Source organism: Oryx dammah, unplaced genomic scaffold (genome assembly GCF_014754425.2).
Source record: "Oryx dammah isolate SB20612 unplaced genomic scaffold, SCBI_Odam_1.1 HiC_scaffold_25, whole genome shotgun sequence".
NCBI lineage: Eukaryota > Metazoa > Chordata > Mammalia > Artiodactyla > Bovidae > Oryx > Oryx dammah.
Window position 1 is genome coordinate 97,226,091 of NW_024070209.1, and position 22,328 is coordinate 97,248,418.

Genomic DNA, 22,328 nt, shown 5'->3' on the forward strand with positions numbered 1-22,328 from the left:
CCAGCCAGGCTTCTGTTGTAATCCCCTCTTCCATGCTGGCCTGACCTGAGGGCCCCTGTCGGGAGGTGGAGACCCAGGGAGACACGGTCGCCCGTGCAGATGGGTGGAGAGGCCTGGTGCAGACCGCTGACGCCCGCTATGCGGCCCCGCCCGCTATGTGCGTGCATGCATGTTCCGCCCGCCGTCCCCGCGGCCCGTGTGCGCGTGCGCCGCGTGTGCACCTCGCGTGTGCGCATGCGGCTCGCTCTCTCGCACCTCATTGGCTGTACAAACGTAGGCCTAAGTTGGCATGCTCCTGTAACGTACCTGTGTTCAAGCAGTCAGCCGGCCTCTGTTCTCCCGCAGGTTCTACTCATATTCTCACTCCCACCAAATTTCTCATGGACCTGAGACACCCCGACTTCCGGGAGTCCTCTAGGGTATCTTTTGAGGATCAGGCTCCAACAATGGAGTGAGAGCCAAAGAAACAAAGTAAAAGCAGCTTATTACAGAAAAGAAACTCTTCCACTCTGAAGGGTTTTCTTTGATTTATTCCGTCACTCTTTTTCTTTTCTTTTAATTTTTTTTCCCTTTTCAGTTTATTATTTGATTTTCTTTTAACGAGAAAATGCTTGCAGTTCTTCACACCGATTGAAAATGTGTCCTGACGCTGCCCTTCACCAACCCTGCCCGAGCGCTGCTGGGCTCTGGCTTGCCAGCTCGCTCATGCCACAGGTCACCTGCTGCTCAGACAGCTGCAGCCCCCTGAGCTTTAAATGATCACAGCTGCTATGCACAGCCCTCTGGAGGGGGCTGGACATGGAGGGATGCTGCAGGCACGGCACCTAAGCCTGCTGGCCGTGGGGTGAATTCCTGATGATGAGGAAGGCTTGGCACAGGGCGCCAGAAGAGACCCCCAGTCTGTGGTAGCTAAATGTGTCAATACATTTTGCCCAGGACAGGCACTTATCCCAAGGAACAATTTCTAAGGGGTGATGGGGTCGTAAGCCACCTGGTTCGTGGTGAACTCCAGCCACCAGTGGAAAGAGCTGGTGTCTCCTGTTCGTCTAGGGAAAGCGGCACTTATTAGTCATTTGCTCTTTCAGTAATTGCTTTTAATTCTCCTGTGGATCCTTCCAAGACTTGAGAAGCATACCCCTCTCTCCAGTTGGAGTCTCCTAGTCAGATTGTGAGCCTTTGGATAGAAATCTGTTCTCAACACTATGTGCTGTTTTGAAAAGCGTCTCCTCTCCCAGGAGCTCATGCCTTTATCTCAGTTACCTGGGAACCTGTTGTGGGTTTGGTAGGTTATCCAGGTTTTATTTTTGCCCTTGAGTAAGAGTTCCTTGCTCTCTCTTTTCCACTCTTCCATCGTGCTGGGAACCCTCCTGACCTGTTCAGAGAGCAGACTAGCCCCAAAGACCTCACTGCAGCATGAGTCGTTTCTCAGCTTCACTACACATTCTGTGATGAGGCCACATCTTGTGTGCATGCCCTCCTCTACTCCATTGACTATGGACCCTGGAAATGTCCCCTCCCCCAACCCCACCCCCAGGCTGAGATGTGGCCCTGTGAGCCACCTGTGAGTGAATAGCAGACAGACCAGGACTAGCCCCAGCTTGGCCACAAGCACCTGTGTGAGTGGGGGAGGTGATGCCCACTGGGCTACAGAGCACAGGGAGGCTGGATCGCAGAGTCCCTCGGACTCTGACCACCTGTGATGCCGTCATTCAGTTGGAGACTCAAACCAGGCAGCCCTGCCCCACTCTGGCAAGCCCTCCCTCCATTCTCTGGGGAGTGGACATCAGAACCCTGGCTGGGTAATGTCAGAAGTGTGCTTGTTTATTTTAAAAAGAATGAGCTCCATCTATGAAGGACCTGCTCTAAAGGTTGGCCCTCGAGGCGGGGTTGTTCATCTCCTCTTTCTTTCCCTTGGCCGAGAGATAGCTGCCCTGAGACAGTACGGAGGTGAGGAGCAGCAAGGGCCTGTGAGCCAGGACAGTGAACCTAGCCGTGGTGCTGGGCTACCTGCCATCCTGCCCAGGCTGCCTTTGCCTAGAAAACGAGACCAGTGGGTGATGAATAAAAGGAAGTATTTTAAAAAGTCATCCTTAAGAAGCACCTTGATAGGATGGTAATCTGAGAGATCTGGTTCTCATGCAGATGGCAGATAGGTGGACACCATTTGCTGTATTTCGAGACTTCTCAAAGGATATGCGGAGAAGGCAGTGGCACCCCACTCCAATACTCTTGCCTGGAAAATCCCATTGATGTAGGAGCCTGGTAGCCTACCATCATGGGGTCACCAAGAGTCAGACACTGAGTGACTTCACTTTCACTTTTCATTTTCATGCACTGGAGAAGGACATGGTAACCCACTCCAGTGTTCTTACCTGGAGAATCCCAGGGACAGGGGAGCCTGGTGGGCATCCGTCCGTGGGGTCGCACAGAGTCGGACACGACTGAAGCGACTTAGCAGCAGCAAAGGACATGGCTGCCGCCCTGGCAGACCCCTTGCAGGGTCAGAGAGAATCGCAAACCCAGACCCCAAGGGCTCCTGCGTGGACTCGTCCTGGGGTTCCTTACGATCGGAGACACTTCTCCTTTGCTTTCTGTTTTACGTTCAATCAGCAGAGAGTGTCTTGGCTGCCATTAGAGCAGAGAGAGCACTCCAGACTGTGTGTTCTTGGCTTCTGAGATGCTTTGTTGGGCAGCGTTGTATTTTATAGAGCTCAGTTAAGAAAAAGCGAGGCACGGAGTCCTCATCCCAGGGACGTGAAAAAGGCAGATGAAAGTCCAACATGCCCACTTAGGTTGTAATTGTCCAGGTGACTAAAGCCTAGAACAGTACAGGGTGTTGGTGTTGGTGAGGCAGGGTGGTGTCCCACACATCAGTGTGAGCAGAAACTTAGCTTTTAGAGATGGGTTTTCCCTGCTCGGCAGTGAACGTGGGCCCACGAGTGTTCTCATGGGCACTGTGTGTGGATGCCAGTGTTGTGCTCCACCCTCCTGGCTCCTCCCTCTCCTCCTGGCCCCTCCTCCTCCTGACCCTTCCCTCTCCTTCTGGCCCCTCCCTCTCCTTCTGGCCCCTCCCTCTTCTGGCTCCTCCTCCTCCTGGCTCCTTCCTCTCCTTCTGGCCCCGCCCTCTTCTCCTGGCCCCTCCTCCTTCTGGCCCTTCCCTCTCCTCCTGGCCCCTCCTCCTCCTGGCCCCTCCCTCTCCTCCTGACCCCTTTCTGTCCTGCAGCTGAGGCCTGCTCCCCCTGGCCCTGGCCGAAGGGATAACTAAGTGGATAGCGTGGATAACTAAGCGTACAGATGCCACCAAGTCTCGGCTCAGTCCCCACTAATCCATCATTCCTCCCAACTAAGAAATGAAATTTTGATCAGCTCTGCACCTTGGTGCTGTGGATGATTTATGTTAAAAGGATTGACTATTAGCGAATGTCCAGAAGATGGTCAGAAGCTAATGAAAGGGGCTGCAAGGCCTACTTAGACCTATTACACAGCATTTACAGGGGGAAGAAGTTTTTTTGTTTTGCTTTTATGTTGAATACCTTGCTTTATTTTAGATCAGGGTCAGATAAGTTCCATTTTTTCAGTGGGACTCAGATTTGAATCTGAATTCAGAGCTGACCCAGTGCCCAGCTGCTGTTTCAGCATTCCCTTCCACATCCCCTCTCGGGGCAGGAGGCCACAGGGCCCCCAGAATCGAAAGCAGAGGCATGGCTTCTAGGCCTGGCTGTGCCACCAACATGCCCCACCACCGTGAGCATCTTTTTCCCATCTGTAGGATGCCGGTGGGCAAGGCCAGTGTCTTCCCACACCTGGCGGATCATCTCACTCACCTGGGCTGCTCTTAAATGTGCAGTTTAAACCTACTATTCCCTGACACCGCCCTTGGTAGTCTGAGTCTGCAGGATTGATTCGGGCAATTCCAGAACCAGCTGGATCAGCTGATCTGTCAGAATTCTTCTGGTTTTCAGATGCTCTCAGTGAGGAGGAAGGATATTGTCCTGGCAGAGCTCACTGTGTCTAGCCGCAAGCTTTGGCAGTCTTTGAATGACTTTGTTTTGAAGATCACTGTTCACATTTCAGATTTGCAGTTATGTAGAACAAGGGGGACCCTCGGAGTGGTTCTAGAGAGCCTGCATGGTCGGCCACCTTTGGGTTCAAGTGAGAACGTTTGCAGTGTTTGTGGTGCTGAGAAGTTTGACCAGGGTATTAAAGCGATATCGCTGATTGCATGGCAGGAATTGGGTCTCAGGTGATTTCAGATTAACACCAGCTGGTCTGCATCCTTTAAAGGGACCAGGTAGTTAGAGACCTTACAGGGACCAGGAGTGTGCCTGTGTGAGGAGCCCTAGAGGCCTCACTGGTCCTGGCTCAGATGGTAAAGAATCTGCCTGCTAATGCAGGAGACCCAGGTTTGATCCCTGGGTCAAGAAAATCCCCTTGGAGACAGGAATGGCAGCCCACTCCAGTACTCTTGCTTGGAGAATCCCATGGACAGAGGAGCCTGGAGGGCTACAGTCCCTGGGGTCGCAGAGAGTAGGTCATGACAGAACGACTAACACTTTCGCTCGGTCCTGGATGTTTCCTGCTTTCAGTGAAAGACTGGGAGCACCAGACAATCAGATAATATCCCATTCTAAAGAATGGATTCCTTCACCTCTTTCTGGCCTCCCCCCAGCCCTGAATCTGCACGGAATCAAGGTTAGGAAGCACAATGGTCTAGACATCTGATCAGAGGCCTTTTGATTCCCCTCTAAATCAAGTCTTTCCTCTTGTTTCCTGGAATCCAGCAGATGGCTGTGGGGAGGACATTAAGGATGGTTTTTCTGGCCTGTGCATAGCCTAGGAAGCCCCCAAGGTAATCCCAGCCCAGAGTTCCCAGCAGCCATCTCTCAGCTGTAGACACCTAAACTGCATCGAGCTGAGACTTGGAGACTTTCATTCTGCCAGTGGTCTTGGTCAGAATTTGGTAACATTTATTCCTGTTTCCTCATCTGGGGAGCAGCCTTTGACCTTTAGGACTAGCAGGAAGATTCATAAGGTCACAAAAATGAGTGTCTTTGAGGGAGACGGGGATACCCTGCTGAAACTGGTGTCGCCTTTGCCAAAGGAGCCTTGAGTCTGCAGAAAGAGTTAGCTTTGGGCACAGGGCTGGCACAGGCTGCACACTCACTCGGGACATCACGCTCGGCCCCTCGGGGAAGCAGCCAGGGAGGGACTGGTTCCTCACTCAGAGCAGTGGCTGGGGCTTGAGCTGCAGAGAAGCCTCTCACACCAGAGATGGCTTCTCCAGTGTTCTCCTGGTCTGCAGTGCCAGCCATCAGGGGTCAGCTGTGCAAGTAGTGGTCAAAGGTGTACGGACCCTGCTATTTGGAATCACTCCCAAGGAGCCTGCCAAAGCCTTCTTCTGCCCACCCTCAGGGTGGAAATCTGGCCTCCTGTGGTTTCTGGTCCCCTCTTCCCAGGAAGGCCTGCGCCCTTGCCCGCGTCTCCAGGGAGGCACATTTTCAAGGACGGGTCTCTTTTGTTCAGTTCTCTCCCACCAGGATCTCTTTCTTTGAAGCCTTCTGCTGCATGCGTGCAGGCCTCATGCTCACACACCAGTCACTTCTGTTGTTTTTTTGAGTAAGTCCATGTCCAAACCACACGATCCATGCATCTTTTTTTACTGCACTTATTAGATCTCTCTCTTTATGAAAAAAGGACTTCATTTATTTTTATTTATTTTTGCAGTAGAATTATATCTAATTCCATTAGCTTAAATTTTTGCAAGCATTTCTAATCTCTTACAATGTGCGGGTCTCTGCAAGGTAAGGCCTCAGGTTCCCCAGCCCTCCCCCTTTCACACCTGAGGTCCCTCCCACCGCGAAGCCCCAGCCAGCTGGCTCCCAGAGCGCAGTGGCTTCCCCTGGGTGCTCTGTCCACCCCCTTCCTCCCGACCTGGACCTCTCTTTCCACACACAGCCCCCCTGCGAACCCCTGCCCCGTTCAGCTCCCTCTCCCCCACCATGTGGTTTGGCACTTCTCTCCCTGGCTTCACCTTGAGTTCAGGAGAGAATTAGGATGGCTGCCCTGTCCCCTGGCAGACAGCACTGAGCCCAGATGGAGAGACAGCGCCTTCATCGGTACAGCCCGGGGGACCCTGCCTGAGCCAGAAGAGGTGTTTTGTTCACCCACGGCCCCCAAATGTCTCCCGGGCCAGTTGTGACGTGGCCCCAAACCCCAGCCCCCACTCCCCTCTCTGTGTCCACTCGACCGAGGCCAGGGGAGGGGAAGGGGCGGCTGCAGCTGTGGGAATGGACAAGGGCAGGGGAGGGGAAAAGTGTTTGAAACCAGAGGTGGCAAGCTCACAGGTCTTTTCTGCCTCCCCAGGATCCACGCACATTCTCACCCCACAGAAACTGCTGGACACGCTGAAGAAACTGAATAAAACAGATGAAGAAATAAGCAGTTAAAAAATAAGCCGCCCCTCCAAACAAAAACGAACCCTCTCCCCGAAGTGCTCGCAGCCCCGACCACCTCGGTCCCTTCGCTGACCCCCTCCTCCCTCCATCGCCTCCCCCAGCTCTGCACGCCCGGCCGGCACTGTCGCCACTGCGTTTTCGTGTTTGGTGATGCCCTCTTGTCTGAAACAAAAGAATGCATTGTTTTTTTATTTTATTTTTTTTTAAAGAGTCCCTTCTATGTGTATCCTGGAGGAGACGTTTGGGGTGTGGGCCATGCTGCCACCGGGTTCCTGGAACCGTTTAGGGTGAATGGACACTTCCTCCCCATTAGTCATGATTTTATGACCTTGTACATAGCCCAGCGTGACGTGTGCACATTTGCTTGCGTATGGGAAGGTAGACATTTGGGTGTTTTTAAGAACCTGTTTGGGGTCGCTCCTGTTTGTGTTGGGAATCACTGAGCTTTCCATTCTTGGAGTATGTCAAACTGAGGGTGTCTCTTTTCTTCACTCCAGTTCCTCTCCCTTGGTGCCGGCTCTCATTCACATGAGCTTGGAAGTGAAGCTCAGGTGACATCTCGAGAGGTTTGCCCTGGAGCCGACCTCTGCTCTCTCTCCCCAAGGGGCTCGCTCCCCCCATCCCCTGGTGTCGGGGGTAGGGGCTGGGGGTTAGGCCATGGGAAGTCAGGCTGGGTGCCCTGTCTCAGCGCCCTTCCTGACCACGGCCACAGCGCTGTGGTCCTGTCTGCGGTCTATCACCATGCCTGGATGAGAGAGGAGCAGGCTTCCACTGGGGACCTGGGTCTCCAGTTAGACCTGGTCCTTCAGACCCCATCCTTCCCCAGGCATCACCCCCCCCCCCACCACCAGAGCTCCTCTTTCTCAGTGAGGTCAGCCTGGATAGAGCTTACGGCTCAGCAACAGACTAGGACTGGGAAGGTCCTGCAGGCTCCTGGTTCAGTGGTCCCTTTCCTGTCCGTGCCCCTGAGGCTTCAAACTACACGAAGAGTAGCCTGCTGGGTTTACACAGACCCCAGTCCCACCCCAGATCATCCTCTGTTTAAGATACTCCCTAATACTTTATTTTGTGTAGTGTGGGGTCATATGTCGTCATGCTTGTAAGAAGAAAACAATCATTTTACTCTCTGTATAAAGACGTAGCTGTATAAAACTTAGCTGTTGATGCAGAAATCAAAGAGGCCAACGCAGGAAGGATGTCTCCTCATCCTCAGGACTCAGCGGCTTGTTCTCCGGAAGGGAGCACACTCTGTTCTGCTGCTGCTGTGAACTATACCGACAGTGGAAGTCACAAAAAATGTCCCGCACCCACCCCCACGCCCTTGAACCGCCCCAGCCCGTGTGTGTATATTACTGTCTTGCGGCATCGTCGTTGCAAACGTGTGTGTGCTAGTTCTCCGCCACCCCCTCTTCCCTTTCAGAATATATCCTCCGCCCGCCCCGTTAGATGCATCGTGGCGTTCTCTTCTCAAGGCTTTGAAATCTTCCCCCTTTGCACTCAGATTAGTTTTCAGGTCTGTCTCCCTAGCCCCTCCTTCCTACGAGATCTTATTTCCTTAGGACAGACTGTAAGGACCTGCCTTGGTTTCTTCCTGTTAAAACTGCTTGTTTTGTCCCCTGCCCTTGCCCAAACGACGCTCATGCTTCAGGACCTTGTTTGTTCAACACGTTGGTTTTCCTTTCTCTGTTATTTATATAAAAAATAATTTATCAAAAGGATATTTTAAAAAAAGCTAGTCTGTCTTGAAACTTGTTTACCTTGAAATTATCAGAATCTCAGTGTTTGAAAGTATTGAAGCACAAACGTGTATCATCTCTGTACCGTTCTGTACTAAAGCACTCGAGTCTAATAAAGAAATAAATCAGCGCCCATTCATGGTGTCCAGGCTGACTTGCCGCCCGGTTTCTCTTTGGGGAGCAGGAGGAGAAAGGCTTCATCGATGGTGCAGTGGGGGGGAGCCCAGCTGCCCCCTGATGTGGTTTGGAGCCTTCTGGATCCAGGTCACTGCGACTTACACTAGGATCTAGAGCCGTCTGGAGTCTGCAGACAATCCACGGAGTGTGCACCACACTGCCTGAGAGCTGGCAGTTCTTCCGTCGTCCTGGGTCTCTCCATGTAGGTTGTCGCTCAGCCCCGGAGACGGTGGGCTGCGTCTCGGTAGGTGGCGCCCTCCGTGAGCCTGTGGTGCCGGTGCATTCAGGGCATGTGATGAGGCTACTGCATCAGTCTTAGTGTTCTCCTCTCTTCCTGCCGCCACACCACCAAGCCTTCCCGTGGACTTTCAGATCTGGAAGGCATGAAGCCTGTTGGTGACTTGGGGAGACTGATGAGTTTGGCCCAGCGTGAAGAGGGGGACCCTTACGTTAGGCTCATGGTGACACTGGAAATATTTCAATTGCAAATGAAGCGTGGTGACCTCATCCATAAGCCAAGCGAATTCCCCCAATACCAATCACAAAAGAATACATTTTAGAATTAAACCAATTAAGTCCATCCCTAAAGGTGGCAGAGAAACCCAAACAACAGACAGCAGAAATACACTCCTCGGAGGAAAAGTGGCACCAAGGGAAATGCTGCCAAAGTGAAAGGAAAGGAAAGTGAAGTCGCTCAGTCGCGTCCGACTCTGTGACCCCGTGGACTGCAGCCCACCAGGCTCCTCTGTCCATGGGACTTTCCAGGCACGAGTACTGGAGTGGGGTGCCATTTCCTTCTCCAGGGGATCTTCCTCACCCAGGGATTGAACCCAGGTCTCCCACATTGTAGACAGACGCTTCACTGTCTGAGCCACCAGAACCCTGTAAAAACCAGGTGCTGGGGACTTCCCTGGTGGTCCAGTGGCTAAAACTCTAAGCTCCCAATGCAGGGGGCCCGAGGTTCAATCTTTGGTCAGGGAACTAGACCCCACATGCCCCAACTAAAGAGTTCGCATGCCGCAACTGAAGAACTCACATCCTGAAATGAAGACCAAGGATCCTGTGTGCTGCACTAGGACCTCCCATGGCCAGATAAACATTTTTTTTAAAAGCAAACCAGACTGCATCACAGGGCTACCAGCCTTCTCTTAACCCCTCTCCACCAAGATCTCTGTTGGTTTTGATAACGCCTTTAGACAAGGAGTTTTCAAAGCTCTGATCCAAATAAAATCAGCTCCCTCGGGCAGAGCTGTGGAGCACCCTGTCCTTACAGACTGCCTTTCCCCAGAGCAGAAGCCATGCGCTACTGCACCCAGACTAGGGACAAACCTGACGCCTGCTGTACAAGTGGGCTCCGGCGTAGCAGTCCCTGCTCTTCTCAGCTTGCCCCTCCCGGTGTGGGACCTCCATCCTAGGAGCTGGCTGAGGTGAGAGCCACCAGGGTACAGGTATTCCTAACCTGCCACACCTGGAGTGGGACTTCTACCTTCTGTCTGGGCAGGTATCTGCTCTGCCGATAGGCAATAGACATCCTGCAACATGGGGGAGGGGAAGGTGAGATAGGGTGGCCGTCTGCCCCTTCCAGGGAGAAACGAGCCCCAGACTAGGAGCTGAGAGGAGAGGGAGCCCGCATCTTCCTGGCCATGCCTGCCCAGAGGAGTACACGCAGGTAAACCTTGCATTACACAGAACTGGTGAGGGGAGTGAGCTTTTTTTTCCTGACACCAAATACGTATCACTTTTCACACCATTTCTCCAAGTCTCTGGCTCCATCTAGGTGTCTGACAGTTTCGTCACTTTTGACTATTTATTCAGGGAGTGCAGGTCCCACGGATCAGGGGCTCAGTCCCGCAAAACTGCCTCCACTTCAGACATCAAAGGGGTGCCCATGCTACCCTGCCCAGCTGATTACAATTCGAGGGGTCTCACAACCCCCTCCTTGGGTTCAATAGTTCATTAGAACAACTCAAAGAATGAAGGAAAGCACTTTCTTTGCTGTGACTGGTTTATTACAAAGGATACCCCCAGAGAACAGCCAAATGGAAGGGACGTACAGGGCAAGGTATGGACTTGGCGGGGGTGGGGTGGGGTGGTTAGCCCAGAACTTCCATGCCCTTTCCAGGCACACCACCCTCCCAGCACCTCCCTTTGCCCACTAACCCAGAAGTTCCCCCCGAACTCTCTTGTTTAGAAGGTTTTATGCAGGTGTCGTTACATAGGCAGAGTTGATTAAATCATCGGCCACTAGTAATTGAAACTTAGTCTGCATCCCCTCTGCCCTCTCCACAGGTTAAGGGTTGGGGGTGGGAGGTGCAGAAAGTTCTAACCCTCTAATCCTCTGCCCGGTGTTTCTGATGAGCAGCCCTCACCCTGAAGCTCTTGCCCCTCCCCTCTTAACCTCAGCAGCATAAACTCGGTTATGTGGGAAGGGACTTGTTACGAAGAGCAGAAGATATGCCTCTCAGGAAATTCCAAGGGTTTTAGAAGACCTGTGCCAGAAATCCAGTGAAATGAAAGTGAAAAGTTGCTCAGTCGTGTCTGACTCTCTGTGACCCCATGGGATTCTCCAGGCAAGAATACTGGAGTGGGTTGCTATTTCCTCCTCCCAGGGATCTTCCCAACCCAGGGGTAGAACCCAGGTCTCCCACACTGCAGGCGGATTCTTCACCATCTGAGCCACCAGAGAAGCCCCAAACCATTAGACAAGTTAGTTAAAATGAGGCCAATAAGGTGGGCCATAATCCAACCTGACTGGTACCCTTATAAGAGGAGAAGATTAGGACCCAGAGAGACAAGGGTGCTCATGCCCAGGGTTGGCCGACCACATGCAGAGACAGGAAGAGAGCAGCTGTCTGCAAGCCAAGGGGCGGCCTCAGGAAACTAAGCCTGCCAACACCTTGGCCTTCGACTTCCAGACAGAACTTGACAAATTAGATTTCTGTTGTTGAAGTCATCTGGTGTACGGCATTCTGTTATGGCGGCCTAAGTGGGTTAATATAGTTGCCCAAGGCAAGGAAAGCTTCACAGAGGTGCTGCAATCAGGAGGGCTGCTGACAGATACGCCCAGAAACTTGACAAGGCTCAACACTGACCACTCCCCGAGCACTTGGTGTTATTCAAGGACCACCTGCCCTGAGCACTGTTCTCAGGCACCTTCCCTTAATCAAAGACAGGCTTCGATCCTGCCTCCAAGCTTTCCTAATCCTTTGATGAGAAAGCACAAGGCCAGGGACTTCCCTGGTGGTCCAGTGGCTAAGACTCAAGCTCCCATACAGGGGGCCTGGCTTCAATCCCTGGTCAGGGAACTAGATTTCACACGCAACTAAGAGTTCACATGCCACAGTGAAAAGATCCTGTGTGCTGCAACTAAGACCCCGTGAACCCAAATAAATATTTTTTTTTAAAAGAGAGAAGGCACAATCCCAGGCACTTAATGATAACTCAGGAAATGGAGGTGATGTCTACTCACTGTTCAGCCACATTTGGGTCAAGAGAATCAGTCTCAGTAGGTGTTTCAGGCAAGGAGGAGCTGGACTCCTGTATCTGGCACAACCCCTCATCTGTGATGATGTCAAACACGGTGTCATGTTGTGGCGTCTGTGTCTGCACCTTGGCCTCAGGCAAAATGCAAATATGCATGTGTGTGTGTGTGTCTATATATAATATGTAATAATATATATCACAGCTGATAAGGAAGTGCATCACTGCTCAAATACTAGACTCATACTTGCAGAGAGTCTGTAGATTTTTCTTAAATGTTTCTGCATTTACTGCATGCCTTAGAACAATTTCCACTTTATTATTTTTATTGGAGTATAGTTGATTTACAGTGTTGCTGTTAGTAGTTTGAAGTGTACAGCAGCGTGAATCAGTTATACATACACTTCTGTCATTCTTTTTTAGATTCTTTTCTAATATAAATTATTTCGGAGTATTGAGTAGAGTTCCTTGTGCCATGCAGTAGGTCCTTGTTAGTTATCTGTCTTATATATGGGGCTTCCCAGGTGGCGATAGTTGTAAAGAACATGCCTGCCAATGCAAGAGGCATAAGAGATGTGAGTTCGATCCCTGGGTTGGAAAGATCTCTGGGTTGGAGGAGGGCATGGCAACCCACTCCAGTATTCTTGCCTGGAGAGTGAGTGTATATTAATCCCAATCTCCGAATGTATCCCAGGGAATTCATCCCCCTGCCCTTCGCCTACATCTGTGACTGTTTCTGTTTTGTTCAGTTCAGTTCAGTTTAGTTTTTCTTCAGTGAACTTCGGTTCAGTTCAGTCGCTCAGTCGTGTCCAACTCTGTGACCCCATGGAATGCAGCATGCCAGGCTTCCCTGTCCATCACCAACTCCCGGAGTTTACTCAAACTCATGTCCATCTAGTCGGTGATGCCATCCAACCATCTCATCCTCTATCGTCCCCTTCTCCTCCCGCCTTCAATCTTTCCCAGCATCAGGGTCTTTTCTAGTGAGTCAGTTCTTCGCATCAGGTGGCCAAAGTACTGAAGCTTCAGCTTCAGCATCAGTCCTTCCAATGAATATTCAGGACTGATTTCCTTTAGGATGGACTGGTTTGATCTCTTTAGTAGGTGCTCAGTAAATATCTATCAGCTGAATAAGATAGCCTGGGTGGGAGTCTGGAATGGCACAGGAAAGGAGCTCAATGGACCCTCCCTCCGGCAAAACAACAATTAGTAAAGATGATTTCTTAAGAAAGAAACAATCATTTAAAGTGTCTGGAGGTACAAATTAACTTATTTATAAAACAGAAACCATAGTCCAGGCTATGTTTTTTTCAGTAGTCGTGTATGGATATGAGAGGTGGACTATAAAGAAAGCTGGCTTCCTTGTCTCCCTTGGGGCTGGGCTTCCTCCCTCCAGAACCTCCTAGAGATGGCAGTGCTGTGAGTCCACAGGCCACTGACCTGGGCTAACACTGCAGTCTGCTGGGCTGTATGTACTTCGCCCACTCCCCTCCGGAGACCCGGCTGCCAGAGGGCCTGCTGGACTTTGTGGTCTGGTTCACTCGCTAAGTTGTATCTGACTCTTGGCAACCCCACGGACTGTAGCCCTCCAGGCTTCTCTGTCCATGGAATTCTCAGGCAAGAATACTGGAGTGGGTTGCCATTTCCTTCTCCAGGGGATCTTCCCAGCCCAGGGGTTGAACCCGGGTCTCCTGCATTGCAGGTGGATTCTTTACCATCTGAGCCATAAGGGAAGCCCTTCTAGGGCTCTGACCCACTGTAATATTCCCATGTCACCAATTTCCTCTTGAGGGAAGGAAGGGTCTCCCTGAGCCCGAAAGAGTGCCCAGTGAGCCTGGCGTCCTGGTCTCTGAGACACCATGGTCTAAGACACCCAGGCCTATGGTCTCTGTGGCGCTGTTGGCCTTGGAGCAGGAGGCTGGTCCCTGAAGCCCATCCTCGCCAGGAAGAGGGAAGGTCCCTTTAAGCCTGGCTTCACATCTTAAGCTTGTTGCTATGTATGTGAGGAACTTCCTTAGCAACCACCTGGCCTCTTAAAGGGGCCCTGGAGTAGTGGCTGCCGCCAGCCATGGCTCCTAAAAAGAAGGGGGCCAAAGAGCCCGAGCTCAAGAAGAAGAAAGGTAGCAAGAAGGATCCCAACCTGGCCAACAAGCCCATGGAAATGCCTATAAGCGAGGAGATCCGAGAGTTCTACCACATCCAGATCCGCAACCTGGAGGACAGGCTGGCCCGGTGGGTGGGCAGGCAGGGTGGTCCTGCCAGGTCAGGGAGTGACTCACAGCTGGCCACTGTGCAGGTTCAGTCGGTGGGGGCCCCTGTGTTCTGGCCTCCCAGGGGATGTCCAGACCCACCCCCCATCCCTGCCGCAGTTTCCTCAAAGGTAACATTGGGAGGCTTCATGATTTTGAAGAAAAATGGATTTCTTGGCCCCATCTTAGCTCCCAGAGTTTCCAGGGGCCCAGTGCCTAGTTAAGAGTCTAACCCCTCCCCAGGCAAGGACTACGTCCCTCCTGCCTCACATTTGCCCCCCAGGACCAGGCGTTTTACATAAGAGGGCAGAGTTCAATCGGAGGGACGAATTGGAGATGGCAGCCCCCTGGCAGGCAGGTGACCACGTGCCCCTCCTCCCACCTGCCCCCCACTACCTCCACAATGCCTGTGCCGTGATCACCTGAGCTATGGGCCCCACTGGCTCTTCCAGTTGCCAAGCCCACTTGTCCACGCCAGCACTGTTTTCCCAAATGTCAACGAGGAGGGCTGTGCGAGGTGGGTGGTGGTGTGTGGAGGGGGGTTCTCTAACTCTCCTGAGACATGCACTTGCCCACTTTTCTTATTCTTGCACTAGTTTCCTCTCAGTTATGATGCACTAGCCCAGTCTCAGGGTGACCCTCAAAAGACACACCCCTTTGGTGGTGGCTCAGATGGTAAAGAATCTGCCTGCAGTGCAGGAGGAGACCCAGGTTTGATCCCTGGGTCAGGAAGATCCCCTGGAGAAGGGAATGGAAACCCACTCCAGTATTCTTGCCTGGAGAATCCCATGGACAGAGAAGCCTGGCAGGCTACAGTCCATGGGGTTGCAAAGAGTCGGGCACGAATGAGTGACTAACACTATCAGACAGGTCTCCTCACATGTTGCTACAAATACTCACAGCTGATGTTGAGACCTTCCTGGACTGGCACTCATTGTGTCCCTAAAGTGGTCCCATGAGAGAGGCCCTCCAATCATCCCCATGACAAGTGGTGGAGAGACTGAGGCTCAGGGAGAGAGGAAGGTACTCCAGGGAAGAGGTTCTGGGCCAGCCCTGGGCCCTGACTTCCCTAAGCCAGTCCGCCTCCTTGCTCCACAGATCGGGTCATCCAGCTTTGCACCCTGCACCATGCTTCCGTTCAGAAGATGTTGGTTGAGTTAGTCATGAAGTTAAACATCTTTCCAAATAGCTTCTACCCATTATTCCATTGGAAACTAGAAAATTGCTTACACAACTCTTAAAAATTCACATGCTTCCCTCAAGCTGGAAACACCAGATGGAATGTGTTTGGGGAAAATGCATTCGAGAGGTGGTTATTGGGCACTTATTATTTGCCAACTTCCTCTGCCAGGCCCCTCAAAATACAGAGATGCGAGGAGTTAGGTCTTGACTTCCCAGTGGGACAAGGGTCAGTCTACAGGAGGGCCCCAAAGAGAGGACCACAAATGCTGCCTCAGGGCCAGGAAGGCTCCACGGAGGTGGCAACACAGGGGTTCACTCAGTGAAGGGAAGATCACAGGTGCAGAGTTTGGGGTTATGAAGTGTGAAAGTATTAAGCAGGGCACAGAGCTGGCAGCAAGCATTATGCTTAAGACCCTTAACTTTAGGGTATCAGACGGACTTGGGTTCAAGTTCTGGTTTTTCCATTTACTAACTCAGAGATGCTTCATCCCTCTGCGCCTCAGTTTCTTCACCTGTAAAATGGGTATAATCATCATAGTCCCTACTTCCTTGGTTGTTGTGGATTCAACAAACACACCGAGTACCTACTACATAGCAGGCGCTAGGTGTTGGGGACACAACTGTGAACATTAACAGAGGCTCCACCCTCACAGAGCTTACACCCTAGTGATGTTATGCAGGTAAAGCACTGAGCACCGGCAAGAGCTGCGGTCACAAGCACTGACCAGGGGAGATGAGGCTGGAACCTCCAATGCCCCACTATGGGAAGGTCCCGGGAGCAGCCTGACTGCCTGGAGGCCCCCTGGACCTCTGCCCCACATTTACCTCAGGTACCAGCGGAAGTGGGATGAGTTGGCTATGCAGGAGAAGCTGTTTCGCCAGGAGTTTGAGCAGCTGGCCAACAACAAGAAGGAGATTGTGGCCTTCCTCAAGCGCACGCTCAACCAGCGGGTGGATGAGATCACTGACCTCAATGAGCAGCTCCAGAGCCTGCAGCTGGCCAAGGAGATAGAGAAGGATGCCTTTGAGGCACAGCTAGCCCAGGTGCGCCACGAATTCCAGGAGACCAAGGACCAGCTCACCACCGAGAACATCATCCTTGGTGAGGGGCACTGGCCGGTGAGCCTACGGGCACACACCACAGCGGGTGGGAAACCCAAGGCTCTGTCTCTCTGGGCTCTCCCACTGTCTTTGTGACCTTGGGCCAGCCATTCTCTCTGACCCTGTTTTCCCACTCGGGAAATGGGGATGATACATATTCCTTGAGCAACAACAGCTACATGCAGCCTCCCACACGTATCTTCCATGGTAATGGTCCCAGCAATCCTGAGGCAGGAAACACCAACACCACCTGCCACTGGGTAGGTGAGGAAGCACTTCAAGAAGGTGGAGTGTCTTGCCCAAGGTCACCCAGCTGGCAAGGGGGGGCTGTGCCTTTCAGTTGACAGCAGGAGTGCCTGATTCAGAGAAGGTGTCTGGAGTCAGAGGCTGTCATCACTGTCACCTTCATGAGAGTAGAGTGTCAAGGGGGGCTTCCTGGAGGAGGTGGAGCCTGAACCAGGCTTAGAAAGACTTGGGGAGGAGAGGAAGGGCATTCCAGACTGAACCATAAAGGCGGGCAGGATTATGTGTGGGGACGGGGGACTGGCCCTACTGGATGGGGAAGGGTGGGGGGCATCATCACGCAAAGCCCTGCTGCCCCCACCCCCGGGACCCTGCCCTCCCGAGGCAGCCCCTCACCAGGCTCGTGCCCTGTGGTGGGGCAGGGGGAAAGCTGGCAGCCCTGGAGGAGTTCCGGCTGCAGAAAGAGGAGCTCATGCAAAAGTTCATGTCACTGGAGGACCAGCTGCGGAAGCAGGAGAACGAATACAAGGACTACGTGCACAACCTGGAGAAGAAGTCGGTGCTGGACAAGGACAGGTGGGCAGGCTGCTGCTGGGCACGGGACCCCCTCACTGAGGCCAAGTACAGCCAGGTCTTCAGGCCTCCGACAGCTGTGCCTTCTATCTGGGCAGGGGGGAACCATGCTAGCTCCCTGATGCCCCGACTTGCCGTTCCTCGAAACTGTGGCTGATTTGTGGAGAGAAAAGAAATAGGTTCCCAGTTCTCACACAGGCATTGGAGAATCCCTGGACTTCCTTGTGCCACTTTTTGCGACTTAAATTATATTTAATGGTTCATCATATATGGACATGGTTCAAAATAGTACAGAGTCTATAATAAAGAGCTCCTGCTGGTGGCCCTGGCCCCTCCTGTGGCGGACGGAGCAGAGAGGTCTAGGTGCTCTGGGGACCCCCCTCTGCCCAAACCCCGCCTCATCCCCACCCATCCTGCCTAGACTGAGAAAGGAGATCATCCAGCGTGTGAACATGGTGGCCACGGAGTTCCGCAAGGTGGCCACGAGCCAGATGTGGGACACAACCAAGCGGGCCATCACAGAGAACAACACGGTGACCCTGCAGCTGACCAAGATTACACGACAGGGCACGCAGCTGCTGGCGGAGAACGAGCAGCTCCGGGGCCACCGGGACGACCTGTGCAAACAGCTGGAGCTGCTGGAGAACTCCCAGAAGCTCATGGCCAGGAAAAACCGGGGACACCAGAAGGTGTGCACTCCCAGCCCTCACCCCAGGAGGCTTGGCACGGAGAGCAGCAAGGAAACCTAGGGCCCTGTACTCGGGGCAAATACGGCCCCTGCAAGGGTGGACCTGGGGTCAGGGCATGGGTGAGGCAGCCGTGAGGCGATGGGGCCCTCCTTGGGAGGGCTCTGGCCCCCATCGCTGGTTTGTATTTGACTTGGAGCCCCCATCACTGGTTGAAAGGGAACCCATCCCCGGGGCCCCCCCCAACATGGGTGACTTAACAGGTGCGCAGCAGCCCTGAGGTGAGTCCAGCGGGTGCTGGGCTCCCAGGGCCCCAGCCGGCCTCTCTGGGGGATGCGGGCCTGGCTGAGGGCCTGCGGTGAGGCCCAGAGCATGGCCACCTGCCCACACCGCAGGTCATCCTCATGCTGACGGAGAAGTGCCACGAGCTGAAGCAGGGCACAGCCGAGGCCGAGAGGCTGCGCGTCCTGCTGGGCCAGCTGGAGCAGGACCTCCTGAAGCAGCAGCAGGAGAATCAGGCACTGAGGTGCAGAGCCGCGGGAACCTCCCCTCAGCGGTCACGGGCCAGCGACTCCCCCTCTGTACAGGGGCCTGGAGGCTTTGTCTGTCACACAAGCTGAGGCCCAGGGCTGGCTGGAGAGAAAAGGCAGGGCCCCTTGTCCTAGGCCGGGGAGGAGGCTGACCTGTCCTGTCCTGGACACAGGAACGAAAGAGACCAGCTGAACCTGCAGCTGGAGCAGCAGCAGGCCGAGGGGCAGCGGCTCCAGCAGCAACTGAGCAAAGAGCAGAAGGTCCGGGCAAGCCTGGAGACGGCCCTGGCCCAGGCCACCTCCTTCCTACAGGACATCGTGCAGGTGAACTGGATGCGGGTGGAAGTGGTGGTGATGGGGGGGCGAATCAAGGACTAGAGAGATACGCAGACTACCAGAGATGGCCAAGCCAGGCCCAGGGCCCCTCTCTCCCCTGAGAGTTTCCTGGAAGATCTGTCTTTTTCCGATTCTCCACGCTGAAGAGCCATTTGAGGTCTCAAAGGAACTGGATGAAGGCCTCTGAGGCCCTGGAAGTCATCAGTCTTCCCATCTGGAGAATGGGTATTCCACTACAGCCAGGGAATACTGAGATTAACAGGCACTGGGGTTGGAGTTTCCCAGCGGTGGATGCTGGGGCCACAAAGGGCCTGACCTGGTAGGCCCACCCCTCCCCTTCTCAGCAGATGCAGCCTAACAAGGAAGACAGTGACTTCGACGTCGTGTTCCAGCTGCAGCGCAAGGAGATGCTGCAGCAGTTGCTGCTTATGCTCGGCTCGGCCGTGGTCTCGAGCCCCCAGATGGCCGAGGCCCTGCACCGGAAGAGCCAGCCCTGTGGCCTGCCCAGGGAGGGGTGAGTGCATGACCCCGAGTGACCCCAGAGGAAGCAGCTACGGGACTCGTCCAAGGGCTGTCCTCGGCTGAGCCGGGGCCAGAAGCCTGGCTCCCCGGAGCTGCTCTGCACCTCAGCTTCCTCGTCTAAGACTTGGAGGGGGTGACACCAGTCCCCTCCCCACAGCCAGGGCAGCAGCACCCAGCTACTCAGGACAGGGTCTCTGCTGCAGCAGCTGTCCAGCATCGTACCCTACCGGCCTGGGGACCTGGGTCTGGTACCTCGAAGGATCCACATCCCACCCAACCCTGAGGACCTCAGGCTGCTCTCACATACCACCCGCATGGGCAACTTACAGGCGTACAGCAGCCCTGAGGTGAGGGTGCCAGGGGCCCCCAGGGACAGCCGAATGAGGGCCACCCTTGGGTGTATATCACAGCTCTTCCACACTGCAGCTGTGTGGCTCTGTGGATGTGGCTGGACCTCTCTTAAGCCTCCACTTCCCCATCTGTAAAATGGGCTGAAGAAAGGTGTGTCAAGGCCTCAGTGGACCCAGACGCGCCCACACATCCCCTGGGAGGGGAGCCTGCTGGACCCTGTGGGCCCCTCCTCCACAGGCAGGGGGTTCCCACCCCCCCCTCGGAAGCTTCAGCTTCTAAGCTGGCACCTTTATTCTTACAGATCCACACCTCTGCTCCTCAGAAAAGGTTCAAAAAGCTTAGTCTTCCTGAAGTTTCCCTACTTTCAAAGTAGGACACGGAGAGAAGATCAACTTCCTATCCTAGAGAAGGACTGTTCTGGCCACAGTCCCCGCGTTAGTCCATAGGCAGCCTGGGGCAGCCCAGAGAAGAGTGATATTAAAAAAAAAAAAAAAAAAGACCCCACAGGCTGGCGTGGCACCTCTGTGGATGGGTGGGTGGGTGCAGGCATGACAGTTGAGCAAACAGCCAAGTCCACTGGCCTCAGGGGCCCGACGAAGACCCCTGGCTCCGCTGGCGGATGTGGTCCAGGAGCAGGTCCACAGCGCGCTCCAGCACTGGAGGCAGCAGCTCCTGCTCAGCAGGGGAGAAGCGGCCCAGCACGTAGGCCTGCACTGCGTCCCGGTGGGTCGGCCTCCCGATGCCCACCCGCAGTCGTGGCATTGCCTGTGGGGGAGCCAGAGGGGCCCAGGGAGCTCTGGTAAGAAGGAGTGGTGGGGGCCCTGTGCAAGCCCACCCAACTCAGTGCAGGATGGAGGGGCAGACTCACATTGGAGTTGAGGCAGCTCATACAGGAACGGACTCCATTGTGGCCCCTTCAAGGGATAGGAGGGGGCAGTTAGTGCTTCCTTGGGTCAGCACCCTTCACCCCATCCACTGCCGAGCCTGGGGTCGGCACCTCTACCCCCACTTGGAGGTCAGCTTCCGTATCCCAACCTGAGCAGCTCAGGGCCTCACCTGGCGCTTCCTCCCAACTTCAGAGCCACTTTTCCCAGTGGCTTGTCCAGCTCATCGTGTACCAGGTAAACTTCCTCAGCAGTCAGTCCAAACAGCTCCGCTTGGCCCAGGAAACAGTGGCCCCAGTTACTACTGATCCGCCCAGGAAGGCTGTCCCGACTCTGGGCTCCCATGAGGAGGGGCCACAATTAACCCCACTTGGTGGTAAAGAACCCGCCTGCCAATGCAGGAGACATGAGACATGGGTTCAGTCCCTGGGTTGGGAAAAATGTCCTGGAGAAGGGCATGGCAACCCACTCCAGTATTCCCGCCTGGAGAATCCCATGGACAGAGGAGCCTGGGGGGCTACAGTCCATAGGGTGGCAAAGAGTTGGATATGACCGAGCGACTAAACCACCACTACATATAAAGAAACTGAGGTTCTCAATTTCTCAGTCACCCAAGGCCAGGCAGCAATTGGAGCTCAACAGGTACCTGGAGCTCTAGGTGAACCGATTTGCTGCAGTCCAGAAATGCCCCCTCCGGGCCCCTGCGCCCTCCTGGGCGGCACACACGTGGGGCCCTCAACTTACCCGCCCGGGCCACACTGTGCCCGTTGAGGTTCATGAGCCTCCGTGGCTGGAGCAGGACCAGCTGGGCATCTCCGAGGGAGGCCAGGGCGAGGTCCGCGGCACAGCGCCGGTCGCGTGCCCAGCTCTCCGCCACCCCCAGCCGCCGCGCCAGCTGCCCCAGCACTGCCATGCCCACGCTGTGCCGCGTGCCAGGCAGTCCAGGGTTTCCCAGGCCTGCCACCTGCGGGGGGCATCAGGGAAACTGAGGCCCGACAACTCTCCCCATAATCTATCTCCCAGCGCGCCCCCGCCAGGGGCCCCAAAGCAGAGGAAGGTGAATGGAAAACGGCCGGAGTGGGTTAGGGCCAAGAGGAGGAGTCCAAGAAACTCCAAGACTCCAGAAGGCCAAGTGGAAGCGCCCCCAGGTGTGGGTGGACAGGGCCCCGCAGTGCAGGAGCGGAGTTCCTGGAAGTCTGGAGCCCCATCGGAGCATCTGACCCATTTTTAGATAAGAAAACTCAAGACAAGGAAAGGGGAGAACTCTGTCCGGGAGACTGTGGCAGAACTGGAGCTAAGGCCCGGGAGTCCCTATGGGGCTTTCCCCCACTCCACTCACCAGCCACCGCTTCCCCGCCGGTCGGGGTTCCAAAACGCAGCGGCTCATGGCTCGACTCAGCCACAGCCCGGCGTGCGAGAGGCCAGGCAGCCCCATGCTGCCCCCTTTCAGGACGCGGACCCCGCCCCCTGACGTCAGCCAGCCCCTAGCCGCTAACGCCCAATCCGGGGCGGGCCACGTGGCCGCCACCCTTCTGAGGGGCGGAAGTGGCGGGGCGGTGGCCTAGTCAGGGCATCCCCGCGCATTCCGCTGTGCCGCGTCACCGTCTCCTGCGGGGTTTGTCGTGGGGCTCGCGGAGCCCTTGTGTGACCACTGGATTGGGAAGCAATGTGCCTTGTTTTGACCCACCCCTGGGACCCTGCCTCGCTGCGGAAAGCCGGCAAGCCTTTTCCTTGCCTTCCCCAGCTAATAAAAACTTGCTAAAGCCACTGCAAGGTGTCAACTCTTAGAGCGTTGTGGGTCGGGAAGATCCGCTGGAGACGAG

The 22,328-nt window shown here is 54.5% G+C and overlaps 3 protein-coding genes and 2 long non-coding RNA genes across 9 annotated transcripts in view; 2 read left to right on the forward strand and 3 right to left on the reverse strand.

The window, feature by feature from the left end:
• The window catches only part of STXBP1 (syntaxin binding protein 1), a 69,420-nt gene extending 61,273 nt beyond the window's left edge, over positions 1-8,147 (forward strand). Inside the window, exons 19-20 of one of the 2 annotated variants that reach the window (XM_040225183.1) lie at positions 346-471; positions 6,364-8,147. In XM_040225183.1, coding sequence (XP_040081117.1) covers positions 346-455 — 110 coding nt within the window. In that variant the 3' untranslated portion in view covers positions 456-471; positions 6,364-8,147. The remainder of the gene's footprint in view (positions 1-345; positions 472-6,363) is intronic. The other variant, XM_040225184.1, reaches the window with a different exon arrangement.
• On the reverse strand, positions 5,689-6,365 carry LOC120852041. Its single transcript, XR_005718457.1, has 2 exons — positions 6,248-6,365; positions 5,689-6,133 (listed from the first exon to the last, which is right to left on the reverse strand). It is a non-coding gene; the product is annotated as an uncharacterized LOC120852041 (long non-coding RNA).
• A 5,725-nt stretch (positions 8,148-13,872) lies between the features above and the next one.
• On the forward strand, positions 13,873-20,130 carry CFAP157 (cilia and flagella associated protein 157). 4 transcript variants are annotated; one of them, XM_040225191.1, is made up of 9 exons: positions 13,873-14,080; positions 16,110-16,381; positions 17,046-17,199; positions 17,618-17,885; positions 18,278-18,408; positions 18,586-18,736; positions 19,093-19,262; positions 19,428-19,617; positions 19,923-20,012. In XM_040225191.1, the coding sequence occupies exons 1-9, from the start codon at positions 13,917-13,919 to the stop codon at positions 19,992-19,994; spliced, it is 1,572 nt and encodes a 523-aa protein (XP_040081125.1). In that variant the 5' UTR covers positions 13,873-13,916; the 3' UTR covers positions 19,995-20,012. The 4 variants fall into 4 exon arrangements, with proteins under 4 accessions (XP_040081125.1, XP_040081126.1, XP_040081123.1 ...); XM_040225192.1 differs by lacking the exon at positions 19,428-19,617 and having other exon boundaries at positions 19,923-20,130; XM_040225189.1 differs by lacking the exon at positions 19,923-20,012 and having other exon boundaries at positions 19,428-19,764.
• Positions 15,351-17,110, reverse strand: LOC120852042. Its single transcript, XR_005718458.1, has 3 exons — positions 17,020-17,110; positions 16,105-16,851; positions 15,351-15,791 (listed from the first exon to the last, which is right to left on the reverse strand). It is a non-coding gene; the product is annotated as an uncharacterized LOC120852042 (long non-coding RNA).
• Positions 19,895-21,961, reverse strand: PTRH1 (peptidyl-tRNA hydrolase 1 homolog). Its single transcript, XM_040225229.1, has 5 exons — positions 21,845-21,961; positions 21,250-21,469; positions 20,678-20,777; positions 20,490-20,535; positions 19,895-20,386 (listed from the first exon to the last, which is right to left on the reverse strand). Exons 1-5 carry the CDS (start codon positions 21,938-21,940, stop codon positions 20,204-20,206), a joined length of 645 nt encoding a protein of 214 aa, XP_040081163.1. The 5' UTR covers positions 21,941-21,961; the 3' UTR covers positions 19,895-20,203.
• Positions 21,962-22,328: the final 367 nt, after the last annotated feature.

Bases quoted from the DNA above. Each gene is read 5' to 3' on its own strand.
- CFAP157 (XM_040225189.1), top strand. From the start codon at position 13,917: ATGGCTCCTAAAAAGAAGGGGGCCAAAGAGCCCGAGCTCAAGAAGAAG. The intron at 17,886-18,277 runs GTGTGCACTCCC...CCCACACCGCAG, and splicing joins AAAACCGGGGACACCAGAAG to GTCATCCTCATGCTGACGGA. The intron at 18,409-18,585 runs GTGCAGAGCCGC...TCCTGGACACAG, and splicing joins CAGGAGAATCAGGCACTGAG to GAACGAAAGAGACCAGCTGA.
- PTRH1 (XM_040225229.1), bottom strand. From the start codon at position 21,940: ATGGGGCTGCCTGGCCTCTCGCACGCCGGGCTGTGGCTGAGTCGAGCC. The intron at 21,470-21,844 runs GTGAGTGGAGTG...TGCCCCCCGCAG, and splicing joins CGGCGGGGAAGCGGTGGCTG to GTGGCAGGCCTGGGAAACCC. The intron at 20,387-20,489 runs GTGAGTCTGCCC...GCTCCCCCACAG, and splicing joins TGAGCTGCCTCAACTCCAAT to GCAATGCCACGACTGCGGGT.